Source organism: Rhopilema esculentum, chromosome 11 (genome assembly GCF_057945365.1).
Source record: "Rhopilema esculentum isolate cy_ngs chromosome 11, ASM5794536v1, whole genome shotgun sequence".
Taxonomy (NCBI): domain Eukaryota; kingdom Metazoa; phylum Cnidaria; class Scyphozoa; order Rhizostomeae; family Rhizostomatidae; genus Rhopilema; species Rhopilema esculentum.
Window position 1 is genome coordinate 6,019,643 of NC_142825.1, and position 12,967 is coordinate 6,032,609.

At 36.0% G+C, this 12,967-nt stretch overlaps 1 protein-coding gene across 2 annotated transcripts in view; it reads left to right on the forward strand.

The window, feature by feature from the left end:
• The first annotated feature begins 279 nt into the window (after nucleotides 1–279).
• Nucleotides 280–12,967, forward strand: part of LOC135693619 (uncharacterized) — a 37,746-nt gene continuing 25,058 nt past the window's right edge. Inside the window, exons 1-2 of one of the 2 annotated variants that reach the window (XM_089111566.1) lie at nucleotides 280–478; nucleotides 1,071–1,244. In XM_089111566.1, the coding sequence (XP_088967692.1) occupies nucleotides 418–478; nucleotides 1,071–1,244 (235 nt within the window). In that variant the 5' untranslated portion in view covers nucleotides 280–417. Of the gene's footprint in view, nucleotides 479–1,070; nucleotides 1,245–12,385; nucleotides 12,782–12,967 lie in introns of those variants that run through there. The other variant, XM_089111567.1, reaches the window with a different exon arrangement.

The following is a 12,967-nucleotide window of genomic DNA, read 5'->3' on the forward strand; positions in this document are numbered from 1 at the left end:
TTAAGCTCTCCTAAGATAAAGCTTTGCTCTTTGCTCACTTTTCTTAACGAACAAAAGGCAATCAAGTATAAGAAAACAGCCATTCAATCATTGCATTTTCTCGGAATATCGGCGAAGGGCAAGTATACAACTTTTTCACACACCTGCTCGGTTTTGATCAATGGGCTTTTTGATTGGTCGCATCGCAACAAGCGAGTGTTTTTACTGGTCGGTAATTCTCGCCTCTGGGTTATCATTATCTTAACAAAGCAGCAAATTATTCGATACAGGCACCTCGGAATCAGCTGTGTGTGATGTCATTTGTGGTTCAGACGTGAGTTATAATAGCAAAGGAATGTAGCGCTCATGCGGAAGGGGATCGTTGAGAAGGAGACTAAAAGTTCGATATGAGGATTCTTCGTATAATGCATTTTTAACATGAAACTCTTTACAACCTTCCAAGTGATTTTATTGGCAAATCTTGTAGTTGAAGCATATGGTAAGTTTAAAATCAAGTTTTCGACCATAGAAGGAACGTTCGGAGTATGCCTCTGAGAATCACATTACCTGGATTTATACAGCGATGCCGAAAATATGGAATACCAGAGGATCATAGCAGCAAATATTGTTACATGTTGAAGATCACGTGTATTCTATCATTTGCTAGTTATATTTATAATGTAATTAGGACATAAGATATAACAGCAAATTAAGCTTTTAATTAGCAATTTGGAATTGAAGATACGCCTTGATCCTTTACCCCTGTTGAAATCGTGCAGCCAAATTTGTAGTGTAGAAGTTGAGGGTAAATGATAAATTGCTGTTTTGGCTAGGGTTATGAGTACGTTATTCATTGAGTTTTGTGTAGTGATAGCAAGGTTTTACTGCAGATTTTTATAAATGATTTCTTATTAGAAATAACAGAGTTGCTGTTATGCCTAAAGCACATAATGATACATCGAAGCATTATTCAAACTAGCAATTACCTTATTTTATTAAAATCATTCTTTTTTAAAATCTTCTTCGAACAAATCACATATTAATCGATAGTTTAAAGATGCATAAGTCATGAAGATATTTTTCTTTTGTAGCTTTTTTTGACGACTTTTTGTCGATTGAGCTTGACAAATGCAAACCCAGACTGAGACCAAAAGTTTGGCGCAGGCTTTGCCGCCATGTGAGGACGTGCGAGAATGATAAGTTCTGTGGAAAAGGGGAGCAATGTTTGTGTGATGAAGACTGTGGACAAGTTTGCAAGGATCTTGGTAAGTCAATGCGATTGTTGTAGTTGAATAGTACAAGAATAGGCTATAGCAGGTCTGTGTGTTTTGCACCGCGTTATACATGGTTGTTTGTGTGCTCTTGACATTTTGTTTCATGAACGACTTGCTGAATTTGTACACTGGTGTTACCATAATACGCTACACGCTTCATTTTTGGGTGCTAACTACTTATTTATGTAGCATCGAGGCAACATTCACAAACATCATCACCATAAACTTTCCCATGAAGTGAAAATTTGACGAGTTCAAGAGGGGCTTTTCTTGAAGAAATAACCTGACTTCAAATACCAAAGGGTCATTTAGGTCTGGATTGTCATATAAATCCAGTATATAAAATTTAGCGAATTCTAGTGTTTCAGAAATCTAGTTTTAAGGTTTTCTATTTCAACGTAAAAAAGGCGCTCTTTTCAGGTTGCAAGGTAACACAGCGCGAGCCATTTTAATTAATCCAATTTGCTGGGTTAAAGGGACATTTAACTGTAGAATGATGGTTTTTTTAACAGCCATGATTAAATTATTCTACCTTTAAGGCAACGAACTGTTCTTTTTGTTAAATATGATATATACAAAGTGCACAAGCTTTTATCAAACAAGTTGTGCATTGTTACTAAAACTGTCATTGTTAATATAAAGAAGAATATGGTTTCCGACACAAAGTGTCATTTTGCAAAGACAAAAATGCTCTAAGGGCAATAACACGTCATTTCATTTGTGGTGGTTTCGAGGATTCGAGCATTGTTATCTGCAATGGGTCCAACGCTTGTTACAGAAATCGATCGTTCGTTTTTAGCTAGATGGGAAACAGTTCTGCATTAAGAATTATACTTAATGACATGGAAAAATTTGACAGTGATTTGCTATCATACAAGTATTCCATGAAATAATAAATCTTTTGATTTTGAGTTTCACCTGCAAAAGAAAATAGTCGAGTTAGCAGAGGGTTTTTTGAATTCAAATTTGCATATCATAAAACTCCTTGCTAAGTAAAGCTAAAACGACGATTCAATTCATTAAAATGCTTTAAAGTTGAATTCAATATATGTGAAGACTAAAGGGTCCATGAGCTTCATTCCTGACATACAGTCCCTGGACCATTCTTTCATTACTTTCCACTTAAAAGATACAATCGAATGCAAAGCTGTTTGAAGAAACATAGATTTCTTTCATGGATTGCAGCCTTGAGACCCCATGTGATTATCTTATGTTCTTCAAATGTTGCTTTTAAATGTTGCTTTGTCAGTTTTTCAGACTTCATAAAACAGGTATGAGTACTGAATGCTTTGAACTTCAATTGTAAAAATTCACTTTCCAATCCCAAAAAAACAGCTTCTGAAAAATAGGAGCTGTCTTTTTGCATACTTTTCACAACAATCATTCACCTTTTTCTAATTCCTAAATCCTCGTAGAATAAGTTACAAATTTCATCGATGTTCTCTTATTATGATAAGTGATTGATGAAGCTGTAAAGGCAAGTAATCATTGATGTTCCTAAAATTGTCTTCAAGTATCACGACCAGGTTTTCTAATAATAGTTTATGAAAATTGGCAGGCTCTGGTGGACTTAGGTTTAATAGAACTAAAGCCATTGAGAAATTATCATAAAGTCTCTCCATATCTATTTTTCCCATGTTGGCTCCTTTTTTGGTGACCTGTCATGCTATGCCTACGTTATAAGCCATGTCGCGGGCATTGTAGGGTTACTTTGTGTATTTTTCATCATTGCCTGATTACCTTCTTCAGAACTGATACTGTCACATGATTAATCTTAGAATTTTTCAAGCATTTAGGAATGAAGAGACAGTTAATTCCCTTGCATTTCAATACATAATAAATCGTACAAGTGTTATTGCTTGACGCACTAGATATTTTTACAAATGATGCTTTATCATGGCCTATCATGCTGCAAACATATGCAACTGTTTCGCAAAAAGTCGCTCCAACGTACACAGGTGACTTTAGGGAATAGCAAAACAACTCCGTAAAACAATGGGATTAGAGACACTTGCCAAATGACCATCAAAACTATAAATACAGCTTGGATTGCACATCAAAAGCAAATCTGTGTGATTGGGAGATTTCATCGTTCGTTGTTGTGACACCTTCGGTTTTTCTATCGAGGTCATTTTCGCAGCTGCTGGAGACAAATATGCTGTATTTGAAAATGACGGAGAAATTATCATAAATATTTAACTGGTACGAAAATTAAAGACGTAGGCAAAAGCTCGTTTGAGCCTGAGAATCATTTGAGATTCTCAAACATGAACTATGGTTTAAGCCCCAAATAGTTTAAATGCAAATTTCAGGAAAATGATGGTTCTCCATAACGAGAAAGAAGCAGGTGTTGTCACGTGATAGAATAAGATATGGGCTTATCAATTGATATCAGCTAGGAAAAATCTATTGTTGTCAACTCATATTGGTAAAAATCATTGCATAAGCAAAGAATTCTGCAATAAAAGTTTATCTTTAAATAACACATAAATGTATTTCTACTTGACGTTCATTTTGAAGTGAATAATTTTTGCTACGAGGAATTTTCCTACAAAACTCTTATACTATGGAAAATGCTAGTTGTTTTAGAAAATCGTTCTGCTTGAGGCTGCGTATGTACAGCGCTCTATATGCTGATATTTGTATATCAACCTACCGGTGTAAAATATAGTTGCTATCACCACTACCTATTTCAGATATCTTTCAGAAATTTTTGTTTATTTTTGAGCTTGCAGATATCTAAAGGAAGTGTCTGCCTCAGTTGTGTAATGAAAAACTGAGAGTACTATACTACGTTCTGATGGCTTTCACTTTGCTTCTTTAAGATTTTGAATATGACTTTACCTCTCTCTGTTACTTTCTTCCAATACATTTTCGTGAATATTATAAACCATCGATATACAAATACAACCTGTGCAAATTAACCGCAAATCACACACTCAGATTTTCCCACAGTGACGATACTAAGCATCCACTATTCCCCATTAGCCTGGACATATGCAGTACTTACGAGCACCTAAATGAGGTTATAATGCACATCACGATAAGGGCGATAGCACGTTGTTGATAACTTAACTTCAAGCCGATTTGCCGCCTATCTCAAACGTATTGTTTCAAAAAGGATATTAATTGAAGCTGCGTGCAGCTGGTCTCGTTTTGAAAAGAACTTCAACAATATTTTCTATTGGGTTATTACATGATAATGCAAACAAAGGGATTGTGAAATGTTTTGACCCCTAAGATATCATATGGTAGCCTCGTGTCTGTTTTTATCACCTCTTTTGAGTTGTGATTAGCACTTTGTTTTTGCTGATAACAGACTCATCCAATCAATTCGTATGAATTAGGAAAACAAGAAAGAATGCGGAGATACGACTATTCTTTGCCTTAAACAAAGCAGCACCATTAACGCACCCGAGTAAATTACTCTCTTGATACTTTCTGCAAGCACCGTCAAGGTGATTCGTTTTTCAAAAGAAATGTCTTACAAATCAGTGCATACTGTTTTGAGAGAATTTTACAAACATATGAAGGTCCGTTCCTGTTTCCCCTGAAGAAATTCCTTCAGCATACTTAATTTTCTAAAGATATCTAATGGTTTATGCAATGCACATCTGAAGCTACTTTGACTAGCAAGATTATGATTATAGTGCAATTTGTATCAATCGAAGCATCCTTTAATTTCGCAATTATTATTTTCAATTGCGGTTGCGGTTGCGAAAACGTAATGTAAATTGTTATTATGTTTAATTGCTCTTGTCACTAATACCTAATTGGCTCAAGCTCTACCGCAAAGTGTAAGAATTAACGCAATGGGGCAGTGCTATTTCTATTACAACGATGATTAGCAAAGCAAATCGTAAACGATTACCATCTTGATAAAGAAATAATAGTTCTTGAAAACAGGATTGCTTTCGCTGATTTAACTTCTCGTTTTCTAATCCTGGTTTCAATCAAAAATATGTTGCATTTGCAATTATGGCGGATCTTTATCAAAATTTACATCACCACCCTCTGCTTGGTATTACCATTTTTGGGTTGAAGTATGAACTTTTAACTTGGGATTTGGTGAATCAAACTTTGGTTTACCACCGCAATAATCGGCAATAATCATTCTTTGATGGAAGGCTGGTGGAACTATTCAACACACGTTAGACATACACGTTAATCTAAATGTGGTAGATAATTCAAATGTAGACACTACTGTGCGATTAAGGTGGAAGCATTCACTCTTCAATAAATAATTGTAGACTGAAGGCTCATTGTTCGCTTGTCACATGATAATACTGTGAGACATTAAATATTTCATACAGAAACACGTGAACCATATCTAATGCATCTCTTTATTTATCACATGGCATGGTTCTTTCTAAAACAAAAGAAGTGTTCTCTTCATTCAACCATTCTCGATTTTATGCTTTATTCTTGCCTGCTTTCTCTTATTTTATCTGGTTGCTTCGTAATGAAAGATATCAAAATAAAAGATGTTAAATGTCCGTATATTTGGTCACTGAATGCACAGTATATCTGATGTATGCTACATAACTAGGAGCTTTTCTCTTATTTTGTCTGTATTGCTTTATCTTTAGTGCCAACAAAAGTTATTGTAGGGATATAATTGCTCTAATCTGACGATGTACCGCTCTTTTTATAGTTTCGGCAATGTTTTACACTTGATGATATAGTTTGACACGTTAACCCGTCAGATAAAGTCATCAATATAAAGTTATAAGCTAAGGACGCAGCAACAGAGCATTGCACTTGCTTGAAATGCGTTGTTACCAACTTCATGCCAAATCTTCTGGGTTGATTCTAAACAATCATCGGTGAAAAACACATAGATTTAAAGTTGTTTAACAGGTTATGCTATCTTTGCAAAACTAGGATCAAATATGCACAACCTGCACCTGTTCTTTTAAAACTGCCCACAATGTTCTGTTCACATGAAAAGTTGCACCCTACATATGTGCCTGTTTGCTTGCTCTCAATTTAAATCGATTTGAAGCTCAAATTGCAATTCAGTTCTATATTGTTGTATGCTTTACATACCCACTGATTTATGAATCCACCAGCTGTCTATTCAGTGTTTGATGACGTTGCTTTTCAATCCAAGCTTGATTTCAATACAGCTTGTGAAATTCAATCAAATTAAATACTCAAGCAAAAACCTTTGTACCGAGTATGTTCTCACCCACAAACGATTGCCTTTTGCGGTCAAGGATGAGCCGCTTTTGTTCGCTAGAACTCGTTTTTCGGCCTAGCAAAAAGTATCGTTTTCGGTTTTTAGGAAGTATTCGTTTTCGTAAATCTTCCCAGAAAAGATATTGCGCAATTTTAGACTATATTGCATCCTCTTAAATATCGGTAACTGCTCTTTGTAAGCCTGTTAGGCAAACAGGAAATTAATATAAAAAGATGGAACATGAACATCAAAGAATGATAGATATATAGATGTATCGAAGATGGCTACTGGGTGGTTATGTTTCAAACCCTAGCCCAAGAAAATACAGAACTGGCAATAAGCTTTGGCAGCTTTACTATTTAAACTAAGGACAGGGCCTATACACAACCAGCGTAGAGTGCTTGAAATGGACGAAGGCATCCAGTTCGATTATGATCAGTACTACATCCAATGTCATAAAATGCTCGTACATAAAAATATTCCCTTTGGCATGTCATGCTGCAATTTGATTTAAAAAATTATGCTGGGCATCTTCACAACGCCTGGTTAATTCTATTTCAAATGCGCTCATTTATGTCTGCTCTTTTCTAACACGCGCTCGACAATCTGGTGCAATAGGCATCCATAGATAAGTCACCTCAAGATACCAAGGTGCGTCGCAGCTGCCGAGCTTGCTAAAGGCTAAGACTGTTATCGGCAGATGAACTTTGTTTTAGACTAGAAGAGATTACCGTTCTATTCAAAAGCGTAGGTCATTGTATTGCTGCAACAGAAATCAGAAACGATTTTGTCGCACGCAATACTGCGCAGCACACAATTTAAGAAGCTGCTATGATCCAGTCCATTTCGCAGCGTCACTTTCTTGTCTGGATGTTGCAGTATCAAAGTACCTTGGTACCACAGTCTTCTGCTTTCACAGATCTCCTGCGAAATAGCGGGTATCATGTTTAACACATAATTCGCTGAACTATAAATCAGACATTTTTTCGGATGATCAGCCAGCGATTTTACAGATTCTGCATTAATTGGTTAGCTGCAGAAAGAAATAATTCGAGATTCTTTGATGAATTGTGCAATAAGTGGTTTTAACGAAACAAAGATCACGTTTGAAGATAATGAAAGGAATAGAAAACCTGTTTAAAGGAATGAACGTTGAAAAAAAATTTTAAAAGGCTTTTTCCTTTATCCTAGCTTCCCATGTTGCACCACTGCATAAAGACTTTGCTAAAAAAATCATATAACCTTTGACAAAAAAGAGAAAAAGACCAAATCATTTTCACTTGACTCCTTAACGAAAGTGACGTTATGTAATATTGCTTAGCAAAATCTAGGCCACTGGAGACATCTTATTCTAAAGAGAATTGCGTATTTATATTGGCTACTATATCATTTAAATTGTTTCGATGAATATTTACCAGTTAAAATTTGCATTAAAGATTAGCTAGAGAACACGACCCTCTTTGTTTTGGAAAAATTTGTTTTTTGTTATTTTAACTTTATTGTCACAATTTCGCATTATTTGTATGTTTGGTCGGTTGCAGAAAATTTTATGTTTTATCAGTTTGTAAAATTTGCTTAACGGCCCGATCTTTATACGCCCCTTGCAAAAAATATTTAAAGAGAGCAGCTTTTGTTATCCTTGCTTTCTTTGTTAAAGATCGTATAACCTTTGGCCTTGGTTACTTAAATAGCAATAAACAACTTTGGATTCTCAGCTGTTAAAATTATTTATAACCATGTTAATATCTGTTTGTAGCTACATATAGAATTTACAAAAGATTAAAGAACAACATAGGAACATGCTCAACCAAAATCAGGTTTTTAAAAATTTATTTTGATGTTAACAAAACAGATAAGATTTTTCTGCACATGCGAAGTCAAGGTAAAACTCTTCAAGCAATTAGAATCAGCTGATCAATTGTGCAACTCAAATGCAATAGCTACAATACTACTGCTAGTAGATTTTATGAACTGTTTATATTACGGAATTTATATGACCTTCTTTACCCGATGTAAAGGAATACATTGCTTTTTCTGTTACTAAGAAAAATAAATTTCTAGACTGACATCTCCACCAGGAGTGAGTGCTGCATATCATGGAGAGCAAGCTTCCTTTTTGCCTAGGAGGATAAATCTACAACGTCTACCAAAATTTTTGTTTTAGCCTTGCTTCTCTCTGTTTCTTCCACCTAATCCGCTTTGATTTATCCTCCAAATTCACTTTAAAAAACTTCTGGGAACCTTGTTTAAGGCTAAGAAAATAGAAAGGGATGAAATTTGGTCTGTGGCAACTGATAATGAAACGAAACAAGTTTCTTGCGTATTTTGTGGTTGTTTCTAGACTACTAAATAGAGATCGAAGGTGTTGCCAGTGTTTTGTGAAAAGCTTAGCGTAATCTTGCTTGAATTACTGAATACTGATTTAAAATGAAAAAACAGGCGGATGTATCTTTGCAATTTAATGGCAATGATATGGCATTAATCATTACTTTGCTCTAATTAAATTTGTCTCAAAGATGCATCAGGTAGCCACTCACGAACATGATAATAAATCATCTTAGTAAAACAGGATAATTATTTCAATGAAAAGCATTCTCTATCCGTGTAATTAGTATTTTTCTGTATCTTAACTTAGGCCGTTTTAATCGCTCGAATTGCAAAGGAGCGGGCATATCTAGTCAGTTATATAGGAACACTCTTTTATATAGGAGCACCGAGGCCCGATTTGCCAAAAAATAGGAACAACGTAAGAAAATGCTTACCATCAGATAGAAAATTAGAAACCAATATATTTTCCAATATAAACCAGAAAAACCAATATATTTTCCAAAATATTTTCTTATGTTAACAAGGACGAGCAGGTTTTATTCACTTAGTCAATCGTGCTAGTATTGTCTTGCAAATTTGTTATTTAGTCGTCTTGGAACATACTGTATAGTACGTGTAGAAAAATGAATGTTAAAATGAGAACAACTTTAAAAAACCCGAGCTTCAATCTATCCAAAATATGAGAACATCGAGCCCTGGCCAAAATTATTTTATTCTTATAAAAAAGTGTAGTTGTACTATGATAGGAACGATATCATGGAATGACATATTTCATCGGTCCACCCCTCTTTAATAGAGTAGTATTTTTTAATTTAGCAAATAAGAAACACCGCAATGCGACGAGAATGAACAACAATAAATTCACGTAAATTAATTAAGGCTAATATTTCGCCCCGGCATACGTGGCTTAGTTTGTTTAGAATTTCTCCTTCCTTTCTCTTACAGCGTTTTCTGCTTTGTAAACCTTATTCAGACTCTAATCGTCGATTCACTCCGAATGTTTTTTGAAAAAACTTGGCAATATTTGGCTTACGAAAGAACTCATCTTCAGAAAAACTCTTTACCAATGCATTCTCGAGAAAACCATGGACATAGATGAAATAGAATTTCATTAAAACGAAGATGTTTCTATCTTTACTAAAAATTGTAAATAAACATCTTTATTTTAAATCATACAAAATGATAAGGATGGTATGACTTGAGGTACAAGTTAGGAGGTAAAGTTAGTCTAGTGGGTGGATCCAAAATGCTTTGAAATTTGTGATTGCCAAAGATATAGAGGCTCCCAAAGCTACTGTTACTTATTTGCACACAAGTTCGAATCGTCTGTAAAGCTCTAGTCAACAGATATTGAATGGAAATGAACTATGCATCTACTTCATTTAAGAGATAAGGGTCGTCAGTAAGTGTTCCAAGATTTCATCCCGCGAATTTCAAGACAAATTAGTTCTTATAAATCTTATTCTTAAAGACATAAATTTCAACTTTTGCAGTCTGGGTTCTACATGTTATATTTCATGATTGATTGTATGCGACTTCTTAAGTTGGTTGAATTTTCGTTGTTTGTGTCTAGAATTTTTTCATTAGTCGTTTCAAAAAGCAATTTTCTTATCAAAAATTGGTCTAGCTCAACCTACGTCAATGCTCCATATATTTATTTGGAGTTGATTGGCTCTAGTCCAGGGTACTCCACGAATTTACAAAATTGTAGTATTGTTTCACACCTTTGCCAGGGCCGCCGAGAGCTTTCGGAGGCCCTGGGGCAAAACCGAAAGTTGAGGACCTGGAGACATTTTTGCTTCAGATTAGCTTAAAAACATTTCAGAATATTTCCTACAGTCATTTTCTTGCAATCGTTAAAAACGTTTGGTACCAGGGGTGTTGTAGTAGGGGGCTTTAGGGGCTGCGCCCCCCCTTGTTGATTCAAGAAAGTAGCCATTTTTTTATTTTTGCTGTTCATGGATATGTGTGTGATATGGACATTTTGGGATCAGCTCTTTTGTACAAGAAGAAACAAATCCAAATCTCAATTTCAACAGTGTCAAAGGCAATGGAACCTTGCACATTGGCTGTTCTTTTAAGTGACAATGTGGCTTGAACAACTTTGTCGTCTGAAAAAAGGGGGCATTAGCAGTGCTTTTCCAGCACATTTGTATTGCAGGAGCAATATAGGAGGCGATTCGAATTGCTTGAAGCGTTGACTTAATTTACCTTGACTTAACATCTGCAGAAAATAAAATGGTTGAAATAGAAGCAACCAAATCAAAATAGGTTATAACTTTTGTGATCTGACGAAATTTATACGTTCTATGTTCCACGACCGAGCCAAAACCAGAAAGCACCTAAAAATATGTTTATAATCTCTATTGACGATATCGACACTCGAGCCACCAAAAAGGTGTATCTGCTTTCATTCCACATTCTCCTTCGCAATTTCTTTCTGTGGCTCCGGGCGTGGGTGTAGCGTCTGGTACACATTTAGGTGGGCTTTGAAAGGATCTAGCCTGAACATTATTGCCTCATTCAGTTTAAATTGTCCGAATGGGCCTAAAATGCGACAATGTTTACCTGATCATGGGGGCTGTAGCCCCCCGCCTATGACGTCTATGACTATGTCTCCTTCGCAGGGATGGCGCCAGAAAAGAAATGCTGGGGGGGGAGGCTGTAATGTCAGAGTGCCGACAGTGAGTGTATCACCCACAAAGGTGTGATATAACACCATTTCCGCTGTGGTAATTCTAGTTCAAAAAATGAAAAAAAATTGAAAAAAAATCAAACAATGAAAATGAAATAAATCACGAAATGGAAGTTATGAAAGTGCCGACATTACTTAAAAATTTTAAAAAATTTAAGTGCCGACGGGGGAGCTTAATGAATTTTTGGGGGAGCTTCTGCCCCCCAAGCACCCCCGGTGGCGCCATCCCTGCTCCTTCGTCTATGACGTCTAGGACTGGTACCGTAAGGCTGTAAACAGTAGAGTCTTTACGCAGGTAGGTACCCAGGGTAGCAAGCAGGCTACTGGATGGCCAAAAATCTTTTCGTATCGACCAGGCACCACAGAGTGTTGAGAACTTGGTGCGGGGGCTAAAACCAATTAAAAAAAGGCTTATTCTGCATTTATTGCAAAATATGGGGCTGCCCCAAGCCCCCTGCTCCTCGGTGCTTGTCGACAACAATAAATGGCTTTGTATTTCCAAAAAGGCCTAATTCTTTGTCTAATCTTTAATCCTCTGTGCCTAAATTTTCATGCCATTAGCCGATATCATACTGGTGTATTTTCACGAAATTTCTGACTTCTTCCTTTTTCAAAATTCAATTGTTTCTCGAACTTTTGCTTCGAGTGCTGAAGTTTCTTAACTTCTTTCCGATTGACCTGTGCTCGTTTCTTATATGTGTGTAGTGAAAATAGGAGTTATATTTATGATCATTATTTGGCCATCATTGTTTGTCTTTGTGACAGAATTAGTGGAAAATAAAGCTCATTTCAAATTCAAATCTACTTTCGCACGAATTCGATTCACCGTGAATCTCCCACAGAGGTAAACAATTTAAACTTTCCCCCTATTATTGTATCGCCTTTGAGAATGACTTGCATTGTCCGGAAATGGAAAACATTATGCGACGGGGGTCTACATATAATAAAGATAAATGTCACCACAACTTGGAAAACGTAAAAAGCCTATAATACTCTATATGTAGGAATTCTAGCTTAAGTATTCAAGTTAAGGAGTTATATGTACAAGTGAATGGTCAATATACTGAATTGGCGGATTATATTTCTTTGCGACTGCCTGATTCGAGTCCCCCGTCTTCAAGTAGCAATAACATTATCCATATACGATTTCGCTCCTCTCTGGAGTTATCCAAGCATGCCAACTCCGAAGGATGGAGAGTAGTGGAATGTTGCCGTCCAAGCTGATTAATTCTCTTGGCAATCGAGATATACTATGAAAAAGCAAAGATATGGATCATACAGTGTATATTTTATGTTTTGGATTGCTGGTTTTGGTTAATTATGGTAAGAAATTGTGCCTTCAAAGTTTACTACCTTACGTGCATCACTGCCCTCTAGTTCGCAAGAAGCCCTTGGACTGCTGGCCCCTTCCCCTCACTCAACCCATACTAATTGTTCCAGGATTTTAGAAATCATCGAAGTTTCCATACATTGATATACAAGGCTCATGACAAATGGATCCATTCTAAA